This window comes from Hemitrygon akajei, chromosome 5, assembly GCF_048418815.1.
Source record: "Hemitrygon akajei chromosome 5, sHemAka1.3, whole genome shotgun sequence".
NCBI lineage: Eukaryota > Metazoa > Chordata > Chondrichthyes > Myliobatiformes > Dasyatidae > Hemitrygon > Hemitrygon akajei.
Window position 1 is genome coordinate 138702551 of NC_133128.1, and position 12082 is coordinate 138714632.

A 12082-nucleotide genomic window follows, 5' to 3' on the forward strand; every position below is an offset into this window, starting at 1 on the left:
AACATATCAGTGCAAATTTTCTTTTTTAACTTTGATGTGTGCAGATAACATTTTTGTAATGGAAAATTGTGATGTGGCCTGCTTTCTAAAAAGGCAATCTCTCTCTCTCCCCCCCCACAGCTCCCCTACTCTACAATGTGCAGGACAGTACTAAAAGTTTAGGTTAGTGCAAACAGATTAACATGTGAACCATCAGTATGAAAACCAAGTCAACCTAAAAGCATGGTCCATGAGAAGAAATTGGAATTCATTCGTTGTGTCACTGCATTCAACTTAATCAAGCTGAGAAGTGCAAAGGCGATATTAAGAATAAGACAGTGCTGGTGTCAAATCAGTGTTGTGGTGATTATTGTCAGAATCTTTCTGCTCAGCACACTGGTTGGTGGTGGGCAAACTTCTACCAGAGAGCATCAGGTGGACTTTCCACTGCAGCAAGTGGTTAAGTCTGATCCTAAAAGGCACCAAAAAAAAAGAAAAACTTATGTCATTTCCTCTCTTTTATTTGGGTCAATTTTTGGAAATCTATTCCACCACATCATTTTGGAGAACCAATTATGTGATTTCAATAGTTTGTGCAGGCAATTACATGGCCTTTTGGTCTATTTTCCATGTGGTCTTTGGTCATCCATTCACTTCAGCTCTCTTCCTTGTGCTTACCCAGCTTCCTGGTAAATGCATCAATTTGTTTTACTGGTTAGCTGTGGTATAGCCACTTCCACATTCCAACAACGCTGTGTAAACTATGTTCTCTGATTGTGTATCTTGAACTTGTCTTTTTTTTGCACCAAGATCTTACTTTTGCACCATTTTTCCTTCTGTCCCTTAACTGTCTTGTATAATTTATATTGTTTTGTCCATTTCATTGTGCTTGTCTTACTGCTGCAAGCATTTTTTTCCCTTGTATGACAACAAAATTGACTTGAAATTGCATTGAACACCAGGTCACCTCTACTGCCTCCTTTTCAGAGAAAGAAGTCACTGTCTCCAATTTTTTTTGCAGAAGCAGGCCTTCCAAAGTTGAATTTGCTAATGAGTAGAACTCAAAGATGATGATATGACTAGTAACAGAAGTTCCATGCAAGATAACTGACCAGTGCTGAAGTGGAGGTTTCTTCACGTGGTCCCTGAAAACTCTGTTGCAATTAGCAAGCCGTAATTGAAATAATTAGATTGTGGAGCTTTTTATTTCAAAAATAGTATACAAACTGCTTTTAATAAATAGTTGGCGATCAATACTAAATCAAGAGTCAAGTCAAACTGCTCAATGCACTGAGAACTTTTAAGCTTCTTGTGAATTGGAACGGTTTCAAAGCTTACAGTTCTTGATGTGAACACTGGTGAGGAATCAAATGTAAATTGACCAAATGTGATAAACCAAGACATGAAACAAAAGATAGAGATGTCCAAGAAGAAAGTAAGAGATGAACAGATCATCTGAAGTACGTATTAGTGTATGATGTGTTTGAGTTTTAAAGCAGCCAAGTGAATACTGATATTTCAAAGGGAGAGATCCAGTTATCTAGCTGGACTCTAAAAACATGTTTCAATGGTGTTTGTACCTACAATAAAACTTCTCCACAGAACATGTTGCAACCTCAGCTATCTCAAGGTTTCATGAAACATCTAAAAGTTGGTTCAATACAAATGAGTGGAATTCACCTAAAACTCTAATGAAGGACTGCAAATTTTATATTAATTCTACAATATAAAATGGTATAATGTCCTATGATTCACAGATGAAAGTATATAATACTTTAGGTTTAACAACTATATAGGCCAGGTTATCCAGTTTAGATTTTGGCAGATCTGAACTTCAATTCTTTCTGGTGATTGTCTGCAGATCTTTAGTTCAACTGTTCCAAGAAATGAGTCCTCTGTCACCCAGGTTTACCTCCACTCAGAAATAGCTAACTTCTTCATGCTCTGTTGTTAATGTTCTGAATTCAATGTTTGAGATAAATAACAATATGAGCATGAAATGGAACTGATTTAGGAATGTGCTAGAGAGGAATTCATGGAGAAATTGTTCTAGCATCTGTAACGTATTCAAACTTGAACAATGGGAACTCTGTTTTCCTTGGGACAACATTGACTGATTAATCAAATGCTTAGATGTTGCTGTTTCCTGATTAGCGTTTACACAATTAGGCTTTGGAGACTGGTAGATTCTGATAAAATCAGAGCAGGCACTTGAGGTTTGAATTTCATTACTCAATCTTAAGTGTTTTCAAGCAAATTACATTAGTAGGAACTTTCAGAGATCTTAATATTATGCAGCTAGGCTGATATTTGTAAATATCTCCTTTACATCTTTACAGCCTACTTGTGAACCTAAATTATGTAAAGCAGAGTTAAAGATTTTTTTAACTACTTAGAGATGGAATGATAATGAGTTGGAAGGCATTTTCTTACAGGTAAAGTGCAAGCTGGCAATAATTAATGCTCCAATGAAAATCATGATTGATTTACACAATCTTTACACAGGATCTGAAGAGAGGAGACATCAAGCTGCTTCTGCATGCGTGTGGAATTACCCAGAACTGCTTGGCAAGAGATTTCTCCTGGTGACTCAGTGGACCACAAAAGGGATTGATGCCATGAACAGAGTTGGGTTAACATTACCAGAAGGCTGCGTGCAAATGATGTAAAAGGCCTCTTGTAAACAATGTGCCTGATTCTCCTGTAACTGGATAATTTGGATCAGTTGAGGTAATTGAGTGGCATTACAACATTATCCCATTCAGTAGACTATCTTCCAATGCGTTGGCTGCTCACATTCCTTCTCTTGGTCACCACACAGCCTGTTGTAAGTAGTTTTTGGCTGAAAGCCCAGAATCTCGCGCTCCTCATGGATACGGAAGGAAAAGGTTGACACTGAAGTTCCAATGAAAAATCTGTAAGGAAAGCAGAAAGCCAAATTAGGTGGGTGTTCAGGTGAAGGGAACTTTTAGAACCACAACTTCCAATAAAAGATACTCTATTGAAAGTGAAGAGCAAATGAGGGATGGTGATACACACAAAATGCTGGAGGAACTCACCTCACAGCTCCTTGATGCTTGAGCAGATATGGTGTACATGATATCTGGGAGCTTCCAGTTCAGTAGCTAGCTCCCCCAAGCCTTTGTTAACATCAGCGAAGGAATAAAAATTCCACTCCGCTCTCATATTTCAAAGGCCCATTTCAAAGGGTAAACTAGCCACCAATATCTTTTTCAAACTCTTAGATTTCTGCACCTACCTTGTCTATATACCCTCAGATCTAGTCTCCCATAAGAACACCATTCCTGCTTTCAGGTTCTTCATCTCTGCTGCATTTGTTCCAATAATGAGTTCTGCTTTGGTGCTTCTTAAATTCCTCCTTGCCAGTACATGGCTTCCCCTCTGCCATAACAGATGCAGCTCTCAACCGCCCATTTGCTCTTTCCAAAGGGAGTTCCCCTGCTATTTCACCCCCCCCTTTTCACCAGTCACTTCTTCCCCTTTCCTGCATTAATGGTCGCAGTACAATAATGTAGCAGTCAGTGTAACACTATTACAGTGCTAGCTGTAAGACTGGGGTTCAACTCCTACTGCTGCCTGTGGGTTTGTATAATCTCTCCTTGACCAAGTGGGTTTCCTTTGTGATCTGGTTTCCTGCCACATTTCAAAGATGTATGGGTTAGGGTTAGTAAAGTGTGGGCATACTACACTGATGCAGGAAAAGTGGCTTCACTTGTAGGCTGCTCCCATGGCATCAGATCTTCGCTGATCTGATTTGACACAAATAATGCAGTTCACTGTTTGTTTTGATGTATGTGACAAATAAAGTTAATCCTTAAATCAGCTGCTTAACTTGGTTGAGTTTTCCCAACTTTCTGTTCTTGTTATTTCTAGTCAACCCCTGTTTCTACCTGGCATGAGCACAGATCCACTGGTCAATGATGGCCACGCCTCCATCTTTGTATAATTGAAGCTCTGCTTGTGTTGGTTCAAACCGAATCATCTTTGGGAGAAAGCTTTTCAGCTCCATCAACTCTAAAAGAAAAATATACAAAAAATGTAAACTTGGTTAAAACCATTTATATATTTTTAAAAAAGGTATTTGTACTCCATCCAATGTTTGTCCAAGTGGACAAAATCAGTTTGTGACATCTCAAACTGGCTTTTCTTTGCAAAACAACAATAAAAGTTCTTCCCCTTTACTTTCTAGTCCCGTAGAAGCATCTCAGCCTGAAGTGTCGATTCTTTATTTCTTTCTATTGATGCTGCCTGAACTATCGAGTTCCTTGAGAATTCCAGTATCTGTAGAATCTCTTGAGTTCCTCAATAAATGCTTTAGTTTGCCACTCTCATAAAGTAATTTGCCTGCTTTATTATTTTCTGTCATCCCTCTCCTCTTCACCATTATGTTGCTGAATTGTTTCACCCAATAGAATGGAGGCAAAATGGAATTAGTGTAAAAGACAGAATATATCAAATATGGAATGAACCACTCTATTAATGCATCCCAGGGTACTGAAAGAAATGGCAGAGGTTGTAGTTGAGGCTTTGGTGATAACTTTACCAAAATTCTCTTGGACTCTGGGCAGGTCCCAGTAGTTTGGGAGAAAATGAATGCCACACCACTGTACAAAAAAGGATATAGACAAAAGGTAGATAAAAATAGGCCAGTTAGTTTAACATCTGTAGTTGGGAAAATGCTTGAAGCTATCATTAGAGAAGAAATAGCAAGGCAGCTGGAAAGAAATGGATCCAGCAGGCAGATGCAGCATGGATTCAACAAAGGCAAGTCCTGTTTGACAAACTTACTGGAGTTCTTTGAGGATATAACCAGTTCAGTGGATTGAGGGGAACAGATGGACATTATTTACTTGGATTTCCAGAAGGCATTCAATAAAAGAATTATCCATTAGATAAGGATGCATAGAGTTGGGGGTGATGTATTAGCATGGAGAGAGAATTGGTTAACCAATAGAAAGCAGAGAGTTGGGATATATGGGTGTTTCTCTGGTTGGCAATCAGTGGTGAGTGGTGTGCCGCTGGGCTCACAACTATACATTAACGATCTGGAAGAGGGGACTGAATATAGTGTATCTAAGTTTGATGATGACACTAAATTAGACCATAAGATATAGGAGCAGAAGTAGGCGATTCAGCCCACTGAGTCTGCTCCACCACTAAATCATGGCTGCTCCAATTCTTCCAGTAATCCCCACTCCCCTGCCTTCTCCCCATACCCTTTGATGTCCTGGCTAATCAAGAACCTATCTATCTCTGCCTTAAATGCATCCAATGACGGCCTCCACAGCCACTTGTGGCAACAAATTCCACAGATCTACCACCCTCTGACTAAAGTAATTTCTCTGCTTCTCTGTTCTAAATGAACGTCCTTCAATTCTGAAATCATGCCCTCTAGTCCTAGAATCCCCTACCATGGGAAATAACTTTCCTATATCTAATCTGTTCAGGCCTTTTAACATTAGGAACGTTTCTATGAGACGCTCATTCTCCTGAACTCCAGGGAATACAGCCAAAGAGCTGCCAGAGGTTCCTCATATGGTAACCCTTTCATTCCTGGAATCATTCTTGTGAATCTTCTCTGAATCCTCTCCAATGTCAGTATATCCTTTCTAAAATAAGGAGCCCAAAACTGCACATAATACTCCAAGTGTGGTCTCATGAGTGCCTTATAGAGCCTCAACATCACATCCCTGCTCTTATATTCTATACCTCTAGAAATGAATGCCAACATTGCATTCGCCTTCTTCACAACCGACTCAACCTGGGGGTAAACTGGGTGGAAAAGCAAATTGTGCAGAGGATACTGTGAGTACGTAAAGAGATATAGATTGGCTAAGTGAGGGGGCAAGGGTCTGGCAGATGTTGGTTAATGTGAGGACATCCTCTTTGGAAAGAAAAATGGAAAACCAGATTATTATTTAAATGTTAAAATTGCAGCATGCTGCTGTGCAGAAGGAGTTGGGAGTGCTAGTGCATGAATCACAAAAGGTTGGTTTGCAGGTGCAGCAGGCTATCAAGAAGGCAAATAGAATGTTGGCCTTCAGTGCTAGAGGGATTGAATTTAAGAGCAGGGAGGATATGCTGCAACTATATAGGGTACTGGTGAGGCTGCATCTGGAGTACTCTGTGCAGTTCTGGTCTCCTTACTTGAGGAAGGATATACTGGTTTTGGAGGCAGTGCAAAGGAGGCTCACCAGATTGATTCCTGAGATGAGAAGGTTAGACTATGACAAGGACATAGAAACAAGACAGCAAAAAGTGAAGGTACAGATCCATTACAAACTACATGTCATCTCCGGGTTAAAACACATTTCTGTTCCTGAGAACCATTTGCAACCCAAACAGTTCACAAGTCAGAAGTGTAGTTGCCCAGCAATACAGTTCAATAAAAACATTGGCCAACCCAGGACAACAAACCTAAGCACCCATGTGGCACAAGATCCCTGCAGCCACCAAAGAATCCATTCTGCTGGTATCCTAAACGTTTGTTTGAATGCATATTTAAACCTAGTTTATAAAATCTCATGTTTATCTAAGCTAAATTTGTATATATGGACTGTACATAATTTGGGTGCTCGTAACCTGGGCAGGACTTGTACTGAATGTTGGTGCTCCTCTATGCATCTGGAGTAGATAGATCTTTGAACAGGAAATTTTTGACTGTTGCAGACCAGATCACATGGGACTGTACAGGAATTATTACCTTCCTCAGCAGCATCTGTGGCTACAAACACATTGTCCAGCTTTAGTTCTTTCATTAGGCTGTGGATCTTCTTCGCAGCTCCTTTGATGCTTGGGACATCCTTTCTGTGGCCCCAGATAAAGTCCTTCCTCCTCAAATGCACAGCCAAGTAGGGGCCTCCTTTGGCAGTGCCCAACTTCACCTGTAGCAGAAGGATCAAATGTGGTAAGATATATCATGAAAATACTATACAGCAGGCAGTTAGACCGTCAGCACACACAAACCTGGGATAAATCAGTGGGTCAGGCAGTATCCAGAGGGAGGGCGATTGGAAGGGCAGATAGGAGTAGTGGGGGGTTCCTACCTGTTCTCCCCACCTCCCTCCTTTGGGTCCATTCTCCACCTTCCCTCTCCCACTAGATTCCATCAACTTCAGCCCTTTGTCACTACCACTGATTGCCTCCCACTTCTACTGCTATTCCCATTCTTGTCCCTCCCCCATCTGCCTATTCTTCCCCCACCTCACCTTGATCCACCTACCGTCTGTCATCTCTTGCTCCACTCCTTCCCTCTAGCTTTTTATACTGGCTGTTTCCAGTCTGGATGAAGGGTCTCAACTGAGGGGCGCAGAGGGCTATGGTCCAGGTGTAGGTTGATGGGACTTAGCAGAATAATAGTTTGGCACAGACTAGATGGGCCTGTTTCTGTGCTAGAAGTCTCTATCACCCGAAACATCAACTGTCCATTTCTCTCCAGAGATGTTTCCTGACCTACTCATTGTTGCAGAAAAGGTATTACATGGACACGAAGGGAGATCGCTTTTGAAAGTCTTTACTATAACATGATACATATCATGGAGAGTTCAACCTCTTATAGAAGAATTCTTGAGACTCTCCCCGAGTACACAGACTTTTCTCATTATATAGACATAGTGTATGTTACCAAAAGCTTCCAAGCATGTCTGTGAAATACAACATGCAAGCAGGTAATTCCTTTGCTCAATAATCATGTCTTAGCACAGTAAAAAAATATATAATCAGGTTACTATTTTCTTTATCTATTTGAAGCTACTTCTGCCTGCAGCCTTGAAGCAAGGACAATTACACAGTTCAACTATAGAAAAAACAGAACATGATGGGATAATGCTTTGATTACCTCTAATAAGCTAGTTAGTCCTTTACAGCAGTCCTGCAGGAGCAGTTTAAGGCTGCTGTAAAAAAAAAACCTCTTATCTAGCTAGTAACAAAATTTCTTTCACACTCATTTTCACCAGCTTTTCATATAGAGCTCTAAATTCCAGCATCTGCCAACCCTTGTATCTCAAAAAGTTCAAAGTAAATTTATTATCAAAGTACATTATACTACCATATACAACCCCAAGATTCATTTTCTTGTGGGCATAATCAATAAATCCATACTAGAATAACAACTGAAGTCGAAGCAATGTAAGACCGCACAAACTTGGGCGTTCAACCAGTGTGCAAAAGACAATAAACTGCGCAAATACAGAAAGAAATAAATAACAATAATAATGATAAATAGATATGCAATGAATATGAAGAACATGAAATGAAGAGTCCTTGAAAGTGAGGCCACAGGTTGTGGGATCATTTCATTGATAGGGCAAGTGAAGTTCAGTGAAATTATCCCTTTCAGTTCAAGAGCCTGATGGTTGAGGGGTAATGTTTGGCAGCAGCGAGAAGCGAGCATGTTTGGGGTGATGGCAGTCCCTGATGATGGATGTTACTTTCCTGTAACAACATTTTGTGTAGATGTTTTGGGCTTTACCCATGATGGACTGGGCTGTATCCACTGTTTATTGCAAAATTTTCCATTCAAGGGGATTGGTGTTTCCACACCAAGCTGTAGTGCAGCCAGTCAATATACTCTTCACTACACATCGAAAAAAGTTTGTCAAAGATTAAGATGTCATGCCAAATCTTCACAAACTCCTAAGGAAGTAGAGGCACTGACATGCTTTCTTCGTAACTGCATTTACATGCTGAGCCCAGGCCAGGTCCTCTCAAATGATAACACTGAGGGATTTAAAGCTGCTGACCCTCTCCACCTCTGATCCTCCAATGAGGACTGACTCATGGCCCTCTGGCTTCCTCCTCCTGAAGTCAATAATCAGCTCCTTGTTCTTGCTGACATTGAGGAAGAGGTTGTTGATATGGCACTACTAAGCCAGATTTTCAATCTTGCTCCATATGTTTATTTGTGATTCGGCGTATGACAGTGGTGTCATCAGCAAACTTGAATATGACATTGGATCTGTGCTTAGCCACACAATCATTAAGTATAAGGTGATTAGAGCAGAGGGTTAAGCACCCAACCTTGTGGTGCACCTGTGTTGATGGAGATCATGGAGGAGATGTTGCTAATCCAAACTGACTGGGGTTAGCAAGTAAGGAAATTGAACATTCGATTGCACAAGGAGATATTGAGGCCAAGGTCTATGAGCTTATTGATTAGTTTTGAGGGGATGATGGTACTGAATGCTGAGCTACAGTCAATAAAGAATATCTTGATGTATCTTTACTGTCCAGATGTTCCAGGGTGTGTGAAGAGCCGATGAGATGGTACATGTGGTAGACCTGTGACTCTGGTAGGCAAATTGGAGCAGATCCAAGTTGCTTATCAGCAGTTGTGATAGGTTTCATCACCAACCTCTCAAAACATTACACTTCTTCATTGTGGATGCAAATGCTTCAGGATGATAATTGAGCAGGTTACCACGTTCTTCTTAGGTAGTGGTATAATTGAACCTCAGACTGCTGAAATGAGAGGTTAAATATCTCAGTGAACACTCCAGCCAGTTGATCAGCACAGGTCTTTAGTACTTGGCTAGCGTACACTGTCTGGGCTGGACGGTTTTCATGGGTTCACCCTCCTGAAGGCTATTTGCACACTGGCCTCAAGAGATTTAAATCATAGGATCATCAAGGGCTATGTGAGTTTGTAATGGTTCCTTCATACCTTGACAGTCAAAGTGAGCATAGAAGGCATTGATCTCAACTTGAACTGCAGAAGTCTCTGGTTCTTAAACACAATACTTTAAAATAAAAGCCTTGCATTGTATAATGACTTCCGCAACAAATAAAAAAGGATACTGACAGGCAATGAGGAACCAACTGAACCATTGGGAAAGACATAATGCAAGAAATTTAGCAAAGGTCCTGAAATGAAATAAATTGTTTGGTATGTATTTGTATTTTCCCAGGGCAAAATTGGCCAATACAAGAGGGCATAATTTTAAGGTAATTGGAGGAGAGTTTGGGGGGATCGTCTGTGCTAGTGGTGTAGTGGTATCCGCACCCAGACTTTGGAGCAAGAGGTCCTGGGTTTGAATCCGGCTGGCTGCTTGCACAAATACACCCTATGCCAGGTTGAGTGTCAAGCTGGTATCTTGGCTTCTTAAAACAGACAAACGCTAAAAAAATGGCAAGGTTGCTGCCCAATGCGCCTGAAAGAGCAGGGAGAAACTTAGGGGGGAATGGCAGAGGTGAGGTATTTTTAAACACAGAGAATGGTGAGTGCATGGAATACCCTGCCAAAGATGGTGGTATTGTCAGAGATTCATTAGGGATATTTAAGAAACTTAGATAGATAAATGAAGGGCTACAAAGGAGGGAAGGGTTAGATTGATTGATCTTATAGTAGGTTAAAAAGTTGACACAACACCATAGAACATAGAATAGTACAGCACATTACAGGCCCTTCGGCACACAATGTTGTGCCAACCCTCAAACCCTGCCTCACATATAACCCTCCACCTTAAATTCCTCCATATACCTGTCCAGTAGTCTCTTAAACTTCACTAGTGTATCTACCTCCACCACTGACTCAGGCAGTGCATTCCACGCACCAACCACTCTCTGAGTAAAAAACCTTCCTCTAATATCCCCCTTGAACTTCCCTCCCCTTACCTTAAAGCCATGTCCTCTTGTACTGAGCAGTGGTGCCCTGGGGAAGAGGCGCTGGCTATCCACTCTATCTATTCCTCTTAATATCTTGTACACCTCTATCATGTTTCCTCTCATCCTCCTTCTCTCCAAAGAATAAAGCCCTAGCTCCCTTAATCTCTGATCATAATGCATACTCTCTAAACCAGGCAGTATCCTGGTAAATCTCCTCTGTACCCTTTCCAATGCTTCCACATCCTTCCTATAGTGATGCGACCAGAACTGGACACAGTACTCCAAGTGAGGCCTAACCAGAGTTTTATAGAGCTGCATCATTACATCGCAACTCTTAAAGTCTATCCCTCGACTTATGAAAGCTAACACCCCATATGCTTTCTTAACTACCCTATCTACCTGTGAGGCAACTTTCAGGGATCTGTGGACATGTACCCCCAGATCCCTCTGCTCCTCCACACTACCAAGTATCCTGCCATTTACTTTGTATTCTGCCTTGGAGTTTGTCCTTCCAAAGTGTACCACCTCACACTTCTCTGGGTTGAACTCCATCTGCCACTTCTCAGCCCACTTCTGCATCCTATCAATGTCTCTCTGCAATCTTTGACAATCCTCTACACTATCTACAACACCACCAACCTTTGTGTCGTCTGCAAACTTGCCAACCCACTCTTCTACCCCCACATCCAGGTTGTTAATAAAAATCACGAAAAGTAGAGGCCCCAGAACAGATCCTTGTGGGACACCACTAGTCACAACCCTCAAATCTGAATGTACTCCCTCTACCATGACCCTCTGTCGTCTGCAGGCAAGCCAATTCTGAATCCACCTGGCCAAACTTCCCTGGATCCCATGCCTTCTGCCTTTCTGAATAAGCCTACCGTGTGGAACCTTGTCAAATGCCTTACTAAAATCCATGTAGGTCACATCCACTGCACTACCCTCATCTATATGCCTGGTCACCTCCTCAAAGAACTCTATCAGGCTTGTTAGACATGATCTGCCCTTCACAAAGCCATGCTGACAGTCCCTGATCAGTCCATGATTCTCTAAATGCCCATAGATCCTATCTCTAAGAATCTTTTCCAACAGCTTTCCCACCACAGACATAAGGCTCACTGGTCTATAATTACCCGGACTATCCCTACTACCTTTTTTTGAAAAAGGGGGCAACATTCGCCTCCCTCCAATCCTCCAGTACCATTCCCGTGGACAACGAGGACATAAAGATCCTAGCCAGAGGCTCAGCAATCTCTTCCCTTGCCTCGTGGAGCAGCCTGGGGAATATTCCGTCAGGCCCCAGGGACTTATCCGTGCTAATGTATTTTAACAACTCCAACACCTCCTTAATATCAACATGCTCCAGAACATCAACCTCACTCATATTGTCCTCACCATCATCAAGTTCCCTCTCATTGGTGAATACCGAAGAGAAGTATTCATTGAGGACCTCGCTCACTTCCACATCTTCCTACTTTTA

General features: G+C 41.5%; 1 protein-coding gene across 1 annotated transcript in view; it reads right to left on the reverse strand.

The window, feature by feature from the left end:
* Nucleotides 1–1156: 1156 nt before the first annotated feature.
* The window catches only part of pofut2 (protein O-fucosyltransferase 2), a 32870-nt gene continuing 21944 nt past the window's right edge, over nt 1157–12082 (reverse strand). Inside the window, exons 7-9 of the mRNA XM_073046636.1 lie at nt 6704–6884; nt 3891–4014; nt 1157–2894 (exon numbers count right to left, since the gene is read on the reverse strand). Of these exons, the coding sequence (XP_072902737.1) occupies nt 2741–2894; nt 3891–4014; nt 6704–6884 (459 nt within the window). The 3' untranslated portion in view covers nt 1157–2740. The remainder of the gene's footprint in view (nt 2895–3890; nt 4015–6703; nt 6885–12082) is intronic.